General features: G+C 27.1%; 4 protein-coding genes across 7 annotated transcripts; 2 read left to right on the plus strand and 2 right to left on the minus strand.

Moving 5' to 3' along the window:
• The first annotated feature begins 18 nt into the window (after positions 1 to 18).
• On the plus strand, positions 19 to 2543 carry LOC124426038 (cyclin-K). Of its 2 annotated transcripts, none has more exons than XM_046967253.1 (8): positions 19 to 349; positions 540 to 765; positions 852 to 983; positions 1103 to 1208; positions 1278 to 1335; positions 1435 to 1607; positions 1690 to 1836; positions 1912 to 2543. In XM_046967253.1, the coding sequence occupies exons 2-8, from the start codon at positions 547 to 549 to the stop codon at positions 2304 to 2306; spliced, it is 1230 nt and encodes a 409-aa protein (XP_046823209.1). In that variant the 5' UTR covers positions 19 to 349; positions 540 to 546; the 3' UTR covers positions 2307 to 2543. The 2 variants fall into 2 exon arrangements, with proteins under 2 accessions (XP_046823209.1, XP_046823208.1); XM_046967252.1 differs by having other exon boundaries at positions 19 to 265; positions 1912 to 2542.
• An 11-nt stretch (positions 2544 to 2554) lies between these two features.
• LOC124426041 (proteasome assembly chaperone 1) lies at positions 2555 to 3664 on the minus strand. 2 transcript variants are annotated; one of them, XM_046967258.1, is made up of 5 exons: positions 3524 to 3664; positions 3358 to 3437; positions 3091 to 3254; positions 2820 to 3015; positions 2555 to 2744 (listed from the first exon to the last, which is right to left on the minus strand). In XM_046967258.1, exons 1-5 carry the CDS (start codon positions 3619 to 3621, stop codon positions 2557 to 2559), a joined length of 726 nt encoding a protein of 241 aa, XP_046823214.1. In that variant the 5' UTR covers positions 3622 to 3664; the 3' UTR covers positions 2555 to 2556. The 2 variants fall into 2 exon arrangements, with proteins under 2 accessions (XP_046823214.1, XP_046823213.1); XM_046967257.1 differs by having other exon boundaries at positions 3343 to 3437.
• On the minus strand, positions 3579 to 7026 carry LOC124426035 (delta(14)-sterol reductase LBR). Of its 2 annotated transcripts, XM_046967247.1 has the most exons (9): positions 6938 to 7026; positions 6593 to 6848; positions 6216 to 6496; positions 5596 to 5959; positions 5197 to 5495; positions 4851 to 5104; positions 4655 to 4779; positions 4476 to 4578; positions 3579 to 3705 (listed from the first exon to the last, which is right to left on the minus strand). In XM_046967247.1, the coding sequence occupies exons 1-9, from the start codon at positions 6965 to 6967 to the stop codon at positions 3696 to 3698; spliced, it is 1722 nt and encodes a 573-aa protein (XP_046823203.1). In that variant the 5' UTR covers positions 6968 to 7026; the 3' UTR covers positions 3579 to 3695. The 2 variants fall into 2 exon arrangements, with proteins under 2 accessions (XP_046823203.1, XP_046823202.1); XM_046967246.1 differs by lacking the exon at positions 3579 to 3705 and having other exon boundaries at positions 4278 to 4578.
• A 901-nt stretch (positions 7027 to 7927) lies between these two features.
• LOC124426047 (heat shock factor 2-binding protein-like) lies at positions 7928 to 11456 on the plus strand. Its single transcript, XM_046967268.1, has 6 exons — positions 7928 to 8177; positions 8415 to 8595; positions 9106 to 9218; positions 9376 to 9480; positions 9563 to 9831; positions 10348 to 11456. Exons 1-6 carry the CDS (start codon positions 8112 to 8114, stop codon positions 10667 to 10669), a joined length of 1056 nt encoding a protein of 351 aa, XP_046823224.1. The 5' UTR covers positions 7928 to 8111; the 3' UTR covers positions 10670 to 11456.
• The last annotated feature ends 574 nt before the right edge of the window (positions 11457 to 12030 follow it).

A 12030-nucleotide genomic window follows, 5' to 3' on the forward strand; every position in this document is an offset into this window, starting at 1 on the left:
TTTTACTACTTCCATTCGTTTTTTCCCTTGATCTGGTAACGCTGCACATTAGTAATTTGACATTATAATGTAACACATGAAGCTTTGTTATTTATGCTGTGAAGTTGGATACAGTTACATGTATTTATATAGTAATTTGTTGTTTGTAGTGAAATGATATATAATGTTTATAAAAAACAAATATATTTAAAAAAACAATTAAATTGTGCAATTTGGTGAAACACTTGTTATTATAAACGGATTATACATACGCTATTTAATACGCGTAAGTAATTAATAATGATCACAGTAATATAACCTAAATTGTATTGAACTATTTTCTATACAATTGACAAGATTTGATTACAAAGTATGTTTTTACGTTAAATATAATATATTGAAATAAATATAATCATTTATATTTGTTATTTAAATATATGATAAGAATATCAATTACGGAAATTCATATATTTAAGTGTACTTTTAAATTACTGATTATTATAGTAAATTGTAAGAAATTTTAATTATATAAAGTTTAATTTAAACTTATTATATTAAAGAGTTAAAATGCCATGCTGGTACTATGAAAAAAAAGAATTACGAAATACTCCATCCGTTCAGGATGGGATTGATTATGAAACGGAGTGCAGATATAGAAAAGAAGGTGCTCGTTTTATAATAGACACAGGCACAAAAATGGACTTAGGATATAATACAATGGCAACGGGTGTTGTTTATTTTCATAGATTCTATATGTTTCATTCGTTTAAAAATTTCCCAAGATATGTAAGTAATGTATTAATTTTAAATCTATGTCATTATAAATCTATCAAACAGTCCTTTAAAACTCTGATTACTTTCTTATTGTATAGGTTACTGCATGCTGCTGTTTATTATTAGCTGGTAAAGTAGAAGAGACACCAAAAAAATGTAAGGATATTATAAGAACAGCCAAAACTTTATTAACTGAACAAAAATTTATGACATTTGGAGAAGATCCTAAGGTACAAAAAGTATTCAAGCTTATAAATTATTTTCCAAGAATTATCTAATCTTATCACCTAATAAGATGTTTATAATATTTTATGAATATTTCTTATCATTTACTGGTTCTTCATTACAGGAAGAAGTAATGACTATAGAAAGGATATTATTGCAGACAATTAAATTTGACTTGCAAGTAGAGCATCCATATAGTTACCTGTTGAAATATGCAAAATGTCTTAAAGGTATAATTTAGCAAAGTTAAATGTATTTTAATTAATTGTAAATATTCTTAAAAATTATTTTATTTACAGGTGATAAAAATAAATTACAAAAAATGGTTCAGATGGCTTGGACATTTGTCAATGATAGGTATAATAAGTATTTTCATAAATTCGTATAAATAGAATTGTAGTAACTTACTTCTTCTTTCTATTTTTTTTGTTTTTCATTTTTTTTTTTAATTTACAGTTTATGTACAACATTATCTCTCCAATGGGAACCAGAAATAATAGCAGTTGCTCTCATGTACTTAGCAGGAAAATTAAGCAAATTTGAAGTATTAGATTGGAATGGAAGACAACCCAAACATTTACGTTGGTGGGATATGTTTGTTGAGGATGTAACTATGGATCTTTTAGAAGGTATCTATTTGAAATATATTTATATATTAAATTAATTATCGATTTAATATTATACAGTTATACTAATAATACGTATTTACAGATATTTGCCATCAAGTATTAGATTTATATTCTCAAGCAAATAATACCAAGCCCCCTGATTCTCCGCCTGTAATACCATCTAATGAACAAAATAGAGAAAGAATTGCTCCACCTCCTATAGTAGATTCTGCATCAAATACACCAAATGGTAAATAAAATATAGAATAAATACAAAAATTATGTTTTCCTTGTAACAATAATAAATTAAAATTTTCTATTTTAGTGACTCCTGGAAAAGCCTCTAAAATTGAAGTAACTACAGTTGCTGCAAATGGTTGTACAGCTGCAGATACTACAGATGGTATCAAACCCGTAGATGCACCGACACATTTTCCAACATATCCTACAAATTTTGCTCCAGGCAGTACAACTTATCCACCAGTATTTCCACCAGCAAATGTTTCTGTACCTCCTCCTCCTGTAAATACTATAAATCATATTGTGCCAACAATGCACCATATTAATTCATCTACCCCTATTCGGCCTACACCTCCTGGGCCGAATGCAGCTCAGCCATTTCAGCCTTATCCTTATCCAACGAATGCATCGTATTTTGCACCTAATGCTTTGGTACCACCTGCTACTACTCAACGTACCTATTATCCACCACAACCTTAACATATAATTACTATTTATTAATTGAAAATTACTTTATTAATTAAAAAATATTTTATAATTTATGTTAGAGTTGTAGATATCATAATAATTTAGTTCTTATAAATATTGTAAATATAGCAGTATTATTGCTACTACTACTACTATTTCTATATACTTTTCAAATTTTACGTTTAATATAAATTTATATGTTTATAGGAATAAACGATTTATGGGAATTCTTTTGAGAAAGTGAAAATGATAAATCAATATTTTATATGTAAAGATTTCCTTTATTAAAAAAGCTCTTCCCAATAAATGTAATATTGTGTAGATCTTGATTACTTATTTCTGCGAATATTTCGATAAGGGGTTCTGCAGCTAAGGAATCTAACACGAAACTGTCTGTATATAAAACATAAAGAACAGACTGGTATTCCATCATTTGAGCAAAAGATAAAACTAAAAATAAATATACATTTTGTTATTATTAATTATAATATTAATTTTTTATTTGTAATAAAATTAGTTACTAACTTCCTGCCGCAACTCCATATATAATATTTGGCTTTTCTAAGATTTCTTTGTGTGATTTGCATAGATCACTTGCATTCTTTGTATATAAGCATCGTAGAAAAGAAGGTACATTTGGTATGTTTGCACTTTTATATTGTGATACGTGTCTCCAGGTTATTAAATATATACTTTTTGAAATGGACAAAATGTCGCTTATCTAAAGAAATATTAAATTTAATATTGTATAAAAATAATTTAAGAGAAAAATGTAAGAAACATATTGAACACTAACCTTTATTACAAATTCACCTGCAAGTTTTGTATCGAAATTGCGTGCTATAATACAGACATAAAGATCTTCATTAACTTGATATATTACGGCAAGTTCCTTATTACACTCATCTTGTATAGTACATATTTCCTTAGCATCATGACATAAACCCTCTTTTAAAAAATCTGAAATAAAGATTCCATATAAAAGAATGATGGAATATCATACTAGAATAATTTCATATTCGATAATATGAAAAATATTAATATACACTTTTCATGTCAGTACCAATTATTATTTCCCCTTCTACTAATATAAGTTTCTTCATAGATATAGGTTTATCCTTTAACCAATTAATATTAATTTTCCTGAAAGTAAAATTGAGTTTATAAATGAAAAACAAAAAAGAAAAAATTTTTTTAAGGTTATGTTATTGACAAAATAAACTACTTACAATTCTTCTTGCAATTCATCAGTTAATTCCTCTCCCTCATTTTCATCCCAAAATGCCCGAGATGATGGGAATACAACCTCTCCAAAATAAGTAGCCATTTTTTAACGTTTAATAATTTGTTGACTTGAAAATACCGTCTTCACACAATGACTCGCAATTCATGTGGAGTATTTCACCATTTGCTACACATACATATGCATGTTTACTACATTCAAGTCACATGATACTTCTCTTGAGTTTTATTAAAAATTATTTATTAAAGATCATTATACACACGTCTCTAATATAAAAAAGTATAAAATTCCTTATTGTGTTGTAATATGACACGTTATGTACCATTACATAAATCTACATCACATTCATCTATAACTAATTTCTACAAATTTTATTCAAATATTTAAAAATTTTTTGTTCATAATAAGCTTGAAATAACATTGTATTAATAACCTTCAAGCTTATGTCAATGTAATATAATTAATAAACTTAAATGCGATATGATTTTTTTGAGATTCCAACTTTTTTGATTACAGCTTTTCTGTAACTACTTAATATCTATACATATACATATACATATCATATATATATACATGTATTCTTCTTAAGTTTAATATATATACTATAAAATATGAGATTATTATAAAGATTTGTTTTATACAATAACAAACATTGTATATAGATGTCATGCAAAACTCTCTTGAGATCTCAAAATGAAACATACTAATAAATTTTAGTACTATAAATTATTTTTCATATGTTACAATAAAAAAATATTTAAAATACGCGATCTATAATCATATATTTTACTCTCGAGCAATATTGTTCCCAGGCATAACCATAACGCAATTTACAACGTCTATTGTCTCGTATTGCACGATGCATTAACACTATAGTGCAACATAATGGAGCATAATAAGGTAAAATTTCATTTGTCATACTCAAACAAGATACAGACCATTGCATTATAATATCACCCAAATAATTGGGATGTCTTACATATCCCCAAAGACCAGATACTATTAATTTTTTTCCACGTGATGTCGAAATCGTTGTTAAATCTGTAAAATAAAAAACTTATGTGTAAAACACTTGTATCCTCTCATATCTTTATAGATATATAGCTAGTTGACATACGATCTAATGCAGAAGATAATGGATTTTTTCTAAATTCATCCTTCTGAGAATTACTAATTCTGTATATAATGTATCCGATAATAAAACTTAGGATAGGTATTATGAAGAAATAGTTTATTGGTGTTCTGTAAAGATAAGAATGTTGAAAATATTTTGTATGTATCGTTATTATATCAAGATAGCATTTATGAATTACCTTCTAAACAACATGTATCTAGATAAAATAGTTGGTAAAAAAGGATAGAGTAAATGACCGACGCACAGCATATATCCAGTACCTTCGTACATAATTTCAAAGGATGTCAAAACTGTTGATTCGTACATTAACATATCCATACTATAAAATATTTGTAAAGAGGATACTAATAATTCTGCTAAATTAATATCCTTCAGTTCCAAACTACTACTGTTTTCTAATGATTTAATTATAACAGATAAATTTACAATAATCTGCAAAATATAAGAATATAATTAATAGAAGAAATAATTATTTATTATATATAAAAAAAATATTAAGAAAAGAACAAAAAAATTATAATTACTAATCCAATCACTGAAGCACGTAATAAAATTATTTTTATGTCCAAAAAGCCAAGTCTGGGATTAATTTCTCTGCCTTGCCAGAAATTATATATAATACTATTAGTTGATGCGCATATATTAAGACACGCAACAGGTGCTTTATTTGCTTTAATATATAAGAATATAGCTATAATTGTTCCAAGAATCCATCCACTAGTACTCAATTGTAAAGAATTTTCTAAAATAAAGTCATGAAGTTTTAATTTTTTATATACACATATGCAGAGTATGGCCAGTGATAATGCAGCACATAAAAATCCTAAAAAGAAATGAGAAATTAAAAGGCAATATAATTAATTTCTTTTTAACATAAATATAGCAAAGATAATAAAGATGTGTAAAAAATGCGATTATCATACCATTCATACGATACTGTAATCTACCAATTTTACTTTGTTGTCCGTAGATGCACCTCCCAATTGGAATAAAAGAAAAAATAGTCAGTAAAAGTAAAAATGACAGGTATCCAAAAAATGAATAAGCATTGATGTATAACTGTAGGTCAATTGGTATTTCTTGATACGCTAATTTATACGTGTCTTTTGAGCAAAGTAATTGTGGTGCAATTATAGTTAGAGGTAAGACAAACAAAAGAATATAAGTTCCGAACCATCCTCCCCATTCCTGAGGTTCATTAACTAAATTTATTTTGTTTTTATGTTTTTCTATTATTAATTCTGATTCCGTGTTTCCTTCAAATTCTATTGGTTTATTAATCAAATCCTAAAATATTGTAAATTTACACGAATTATGGCACATAATATATACTTTTTTAATATAAAAAAAAAAAAAAAAAAAAAAAAAAAAAAAAATTAAATTTTAATAATATGCTATAAATTTTTAGACAAGTATTTTTAAGCCTACGCATAAATACTAATATTTTTAAATCTTTTCTTATAAAGCATATTATTAAAATTTATTCATATAAATCAAGGACATTCTGTAAAGATATTTAAAGAATGTATAATATAATAAGTACTTGTTCTCTCTGTACAGAAAAGCCTCTCTCCTTTCCATCAGTTATATCATGTAATAGAGATTTTCGTTCCACTGGTAAAGAAACAGCTCTATCAAAATTTCTGGTAAATGCTGTGAATTTATGCAACGATTCCATTTTTGGTGTGCTAGACATACGTATCGATCTTCGTGACACAGCTTCAAGTTCTTTCAACCGATAATGAAGTGGCATTGTATCAGTTTGATTATCATTAAAAGTAGAGTTTCTTGTTACGATAGTGTTTTGCTCATTATTAATTTTTTCTATAACACAAATCTCGATTAGATTTTAACATTCAATATAAATTCATTATAATTATATAAAATTATAATGATAATAAATATAATAAATATAATTACCAGTTGGAAACTCTATTCTGGGAATAGATACTTTGGCATATTTTGTATTGCGAAATGGAAGTTTCCTTTTATTAGCATTTGGAGATCTTGCAGGTGATCGTGCCGGTGATCTAGCAGGTGATCTAGCAGGTGATCTTGCAGGTGATCTTCTAGAAGAACGACCAGTAGATGATTTTCTGCTAGGAGAATATCGGGATGGACTTTTTCTTCTTACTCTAGTACTCATTCGAACTGCATTTCTAGAAGTTCTTTCTAACTGCATAATAATAAGAGAATTTATTAATTTTATATTATTATTATTATTATTCAAGCATTAATATTATTTTACTTTTTGTAAATACTCACCATTTCACTATTATTTACATTATGTTCCATGATTTTTGCTTTTTATAATTCGTATATGCGTATCCAATGTATATGTCTATATATGTATATATATATGTATCACTTTTATTCCAGGTTTATAATTTTTTATAATAATATTTATATATAAGGCAGGTACCTCTTTTGTCCTATTAAAAATTTATTTATAATCAATCAGAAGAAACTGTGTTCAACTAGTAAGCATTGTCTTACATAATATTCACATCTATTAATATAACGTCTTTTATTATGAAGGAAATAAATGAAACTGTTGATAATGGAAAGCAAAATTAATGAAATATCGTAATAATATTTTGATTACGACAAGATATTGAGTTTCCAAATAGTAAGGAATATCAAAATTGAATTAAGCGGCAAAACTTGAATCGATGTTTAACGGCTTTAAGAATGAAACGATGATATTTTAATAACTTACATATATTTCTTATTGAAATAGTAATAATTTTATCATCGAATCCACGACGTTGTAAAAATAATAATTCTTTTGTAAATCACAAGGTTATAATTAAAACTATTTTTTTGCATCATAACACTGAAACGCGAAAACCACACGCTGAGTATTCTGAAAAATATATAATAAACACCACGCGAAGTCTAATGTCCGTTAGCTGTGCGTTCACAAATGTATCATCTTTTACGGATTCTAATGGAGTAATGTACGAAGCAACCAATAAAAATCAAAGAATTTTCAAATATTATATTCAATAAAAATATTTATTAAGCAACGAATAATAAATATTTTTAATTATTTAATAGAATTATCGTTGATGATTAATGGATAAGTTATTAAAACTATGTCATATACGACATTAACATTATTGTTGCTGATTGGTCAGATTTAAATCAAATCTAACTCATATATATGTCGAACGCACCTATCATCTATCAAAGTGAACATTACCGTACATAATAGATTTAAAACGATTTCTTATTTGGCATCTTATTATTTTATAACCTTATTTTTATATTTTGAGATTAAATATAATAAAGATATATATATATACACGCGAATTTAATCTTAATGTTAAGTAACAAATTAAAAATGTGGATATTCGTTGGTATGCTTTAAATTTTATTAAAATAATCGATTAATTTTGGATCAAAAGGCACTGATAATAAGATTATTAATTAGACGATGGAAATGAATAAATTTATGATCGAATCTGCGACTCGTGAGTCTCTCAGTGAAAACGAATTTTTGGTATATAGATACATATATACACACACACACATATATATATATATATATATAATTTTTTTCCTTTTTCTCTTTGCAATTAATAATTTTTGAAGGAAAAAAATAACAAATTTTTAGTTCGCAAATAGAAACATATTTTTGTTTGTAAATCCTGTTTATAATCACGTCGACAAATAATTCTTTTTTTTTTATACGCCAGTTTAAAATAATACTTTTGACAATTTTCATTATCCATTATAGATATCTTTGGAAAATATTTTAAAATCTATCGAGGATAAACTTCAAAAATTTGTGAAGAGTGCTCCAAAACTTTTGACAGATCCCGAATTGGAATCTGGATTACGTACTATAGAAATTGAAGGAGAAAAAATACATGACTTTCTTCATTCGGTTGTTCAATCTTATTTAAATAGTAGAAAAGGTTCGCAGAATTATTTGTTTTATTCATATATCTCTCTTCCCTCCCACAATACAACTTCACTTTATTACATTATATTGTACAAGTATGTATACATATATATATATATATATATATAATTATCGTAATATGTATATATATATATATATTACGATAATCATTATCGCATTTACACACATATATTATTGAACATATTTACAATATATAATAAAGTTATACACACAAACATACATAATGCATTAAATTATACACTATATACATACGTGTAATAATTGCATGTCATGCCGAGAGATTACTATTTGTATTTATCATATAGTAAATTTATAATTTTTTTTTTATTTATCAATTTAATCGTAAGCAATAATGATTATATATTAATTATAATTTATTATTTATTATATGATAAATAAATTGTATGCAAAAATATGTTAGTAATTGCGTAAACATATTGTATATTCATATGAGATATATATATATATATATATATATATATATATATATATCATGTTCTAGATGAGAGGGAACCAGGGCTACAATACAAATATGAACAAATGGAAGAACAATTACACATTCAAGCTACTGAATTAGAAAAAGCAATCGAGGAAACGCAAACCCTTAAGATCCAAGTACTGCACAATTTCTTTATTTAATAATTATAAAATATTTTCAACAAATTCATCTATATGTATATATATATATATATATATATCCCTTTTTTCCCAAAATTAAAAATTAAGATCTCATTTGAATTAATTATATGCAAACTTACCTTTATTTATGCAGATATTAAACCAAAGCAATTTTTGCGCGAGTTTAGGCGCAGTATTGGGAAATTTAGCGTGGCGTGCGTCTCGATTTCCAGAAATCGTTGATATTTGGGTATCAGGTGTAAGCAATTAATGATTATATTTTCTTTACTATAAGTTATCGCGTTTGACTTCGTGCGATTATAAGAGAACACTTTGTATAGCTCCAGAATAAAGTAAGAGAGTTCCTGTCGATAGTGAGCGGAAGTTTCGTGGCATTTATAAGCACATACGAGACGAGTATACCGCCTACGAACAACGTCGAGTATCAGTTCGTGTTAGGATTATTGGGTATTGTCACGAATATATCATCGACGCCGAAGGGCAGAGAGTTTCTCATTACCAGTCAGAATGGGAGGGATCTCGTTGAGAAAATCATCAAATTTATGCCTAATTTCTTATCGATAGCATCGGGAACGCATTCGTTAATGAGGTAAACTATAATCTAATATTAATAATTTTCTTTGAGAATTGTTACTCGCTCGTATCGTTGTTTCTGTATCGTTTTATTTTTACGTACATACATATCTATCGAATTTTTACGAATAGACGTTTCTATTCTTAAAAATAGACATTAGACAATTTCTTAGAATAGAGATACAGTCGATGATTAAAGCAAGTTACATTCATAATGTTATCGCAAAATGAAATAATTTCTAATATGTTAAAGAATCTGTTAGGTTTATGTTAAATTTATTGAAATAATATTTAATTAATTAATTAATTTATTGACAATAATTATCAATTTATTTTCATAAGTAGAACATAATTATTATCTTTATAAATGACGATGAGAAATTATTGAGTTTAAATTTAATACGTATATAGAACGATTTGAAGGATTTAATTTTTTTTTGGTTTATTTTCTTTTTCGTTTTTTTGTTTTTTTCTTTATTTCTTTCTTTTTTTTTTTTTTTTTTTTTTTTTTTTAATCAATTCTTCTTTATAGATTGATGCTGATGATATTGTATAACGTGAGCATGAACAATACCGGTTTAAGCTGTTTGTTCGAGTTTCGCGTGGCTGGAGTTCTCAGTCGCTGCTTGGAAGAGGATACTTTATCGGAAGAATTGCAGCTGTTATGCTTGCGCATTCTCCAATCAATTACCTACGATCTTAAAGATCCGAAATATATCGAGGATCTGACCACGTCGATTTCTATTAGGAATATTAAGAATATTGTTGTCAATGGACAGAACGAAACGTGTTCCGTTGCGAAAGAAGTTATTAAACAATTGCAAGAGTCTTTAAGATTCAAAGTGATTCAATAAAAAAAAAAATCAAAAAAAAAAAAAAAAAAAAAAAAGAAAATAAAAGAAAGAAAGAAAAAGAAAAAGAAAAGAAAAATCTACTAAAAAATAGAGTTAATCTTCATTTACATCGCCTTTTTAAATATCTGTTATAATGATCAATATTTATCATACAAACGGTAATAATAATTCGAATTCGTTTGGAAATAGTACAACGACCTTTCTCTTGACGTTTAAAAGTTAATACAAGGAAAAAATCATACTCTGACAAACAGTCTGATTCACTGTTCTCTTTCATCTTATAGAAATATATATGCATACGTAATATCTCGCTTCGTCAAAGGAAGCGGTTGGATCTGCACTGTTATCGAACGTGCCTCAAATTCTTCTTTGCTTTACGGTATGTATGTATGTACGTACGTATTTCTCGTATATATGTGGGCCTATGTAGAACTAGATTCTCATATCAGCAGCGCGTTGCAGTAAAATACATATAATGTACTGCGCAAATAATACCACCAGTTGGTATAACGTAAATTTCTATCTAACGAACTATCTCTCTTACGACCACATTATCAAATACACACATACATATATATATATATATATATAATATATAAATGTTCATATTTATCATACATTTTGCTATGCATTACTCAATAACGTTTAAATTATGAAATATCAAAGTGTCGTAATTTAAAATTGAAATGAAGCCTAAGTACTTTTAACAATTTCATCGAATTGCATTGTTTAAAATAGGATTAGAAAAGAGACGACGATAAATAAAAATCTGTAAGCATCGAATCGATATGCATCGTCATGTTTAATATGTACCTGTGTTCTATTCAATGAACTCAACGTGAACAGTAAAGAAGATAAAGAGGGTGCAATGGACCATATTAAAAAGCTTTTAGTAAAGGCGTAAATGAATAGCGGAGGTAGGTTCCACAACTCAAAATCGTTCTTTCGAATATACAGGCATCTTCACAGAGCAAGTTTGCTTCATTAAATAACTCGTCTCTGTGCTAACATAAGTTGTACTTTAACGAAGTATAAATGCGCGCGTGCGCTCGCGTGTTTAGCAAGCAGACCACTTTATGAGAAAAAGAGAAAGAAAGAGAAAGAGAGAGAGAGAGAGGGGGGGGGGAGAGAGAGAGAGAGAAAGAGAGAGTACTCTCTTCCACTTCGACCTCTTGATCCAGATATGATATAAGAGTCTTTTGAAAGATTTTAGAAAAATCAAGTTTGTTGTTGATAGTATAATACCAAAGATTGACTCCGGAACGAAAAGAGAATTATGATATAAAACCGATATGAGTTTAAACAAATATGAATTATGTTCAGGGGACTGATAAATAGAAATAAACGCTTATCATTTCTAA

Source organism: Vespa crabro, chromosome 8 (genome assembly GCF_910589235.1).
Source record: "Vespa crabro chromosome 8, iyVesCrab1.2, whole genome shotgun sequence".
Classification (NCBI taxonomy): domain Eukaryota; kingdom Metazoa; phylum Arthropoda; class Insecta; order Hymenoptera; family Vespidae; genus Vespa; species Vespa crabro.

Bases quoted from the DNA above. Each gene is read 5' to 3' on its own strand.
- LOC124426038 (XM_046967253.1), top strand. From the start codon at position 547: ATGCCATGCTGGTACTATGAAAAAAAAGAATTACGAAATACTCCATCC. The intron at 984-1,102 runs GTACAAAAAGTA...TCTTCATTACAG, and splicing joins CATTTGGAGAAGATCCTAAG to GAAGAAGTAATGACTATAGA. The intron at 1,336-1,434 runs GTATAATAAGTA...TTTAATTTACAG, and splicing joins TGGACATTTGTCAATGATAG to TTTATGTACAACATTATCTC.
- LOC124426041 (XM_046967257.1), bottom strand. From the start codon at position 3,621: ATGGCTACTTATTTTGGAGAGGTTGTATTCCCATCATCTCGGGCATTT. The intron at 3,255-3,342 runs GTGTATATTAAT...TCTTTATTTCAG, and splicing joins AATTGGTACTGACATGAAAA to ATTTTTTAAAAGAGGGTTTA. The intron at 3,016-3,090 runs GTTAGTGTTCAA...ATATTTCTTTAG, and splicing joins CAGGTGAATTTGTAATAAAG to ATAAGCGACATTTTGTCCAT.
- LOC124426035 (XM_046967246.1), bottom strand. From the start codon at position 6,967: ATGGAACATAATGTAAATAATAGTGAAATG. The intron at 4,780-4,850 runs GTAATTCATAAA...TTATCTTTACAG, and splicing joins AGATACATGTTGTTTAGAAG to AACACCAATAAACTATTTCT. The intron at 4,579-4,654 runs GTATGTCAACTA...TTTATTTTACAG, and splicing joins ATTATCTTCTGCATTAGATC to ATTTAACAACGATTTCGACA.
- LOC124426047 (XM_046967268.1), top strand. From the start codon at position 8,112: ATGGAAATGAATAAATTTATGATCGAATCTGCGACTCGTGAGTCTCTC. The intron at 8,596-9,105 runs GTTCGCAGAATT...ATCATGTTCTAG, and splicing joins TTATTTAAATAGTAGAAAAG to ATGAGAGGGAACCAGGGCTA. The intron at 9,219-9,375 runs GTACTGCACAAT...TTATTTATGCAG, and splicing joins CGCAAACCCTTAAGATCCAA to ATATTAAACCAAAGCAATTT.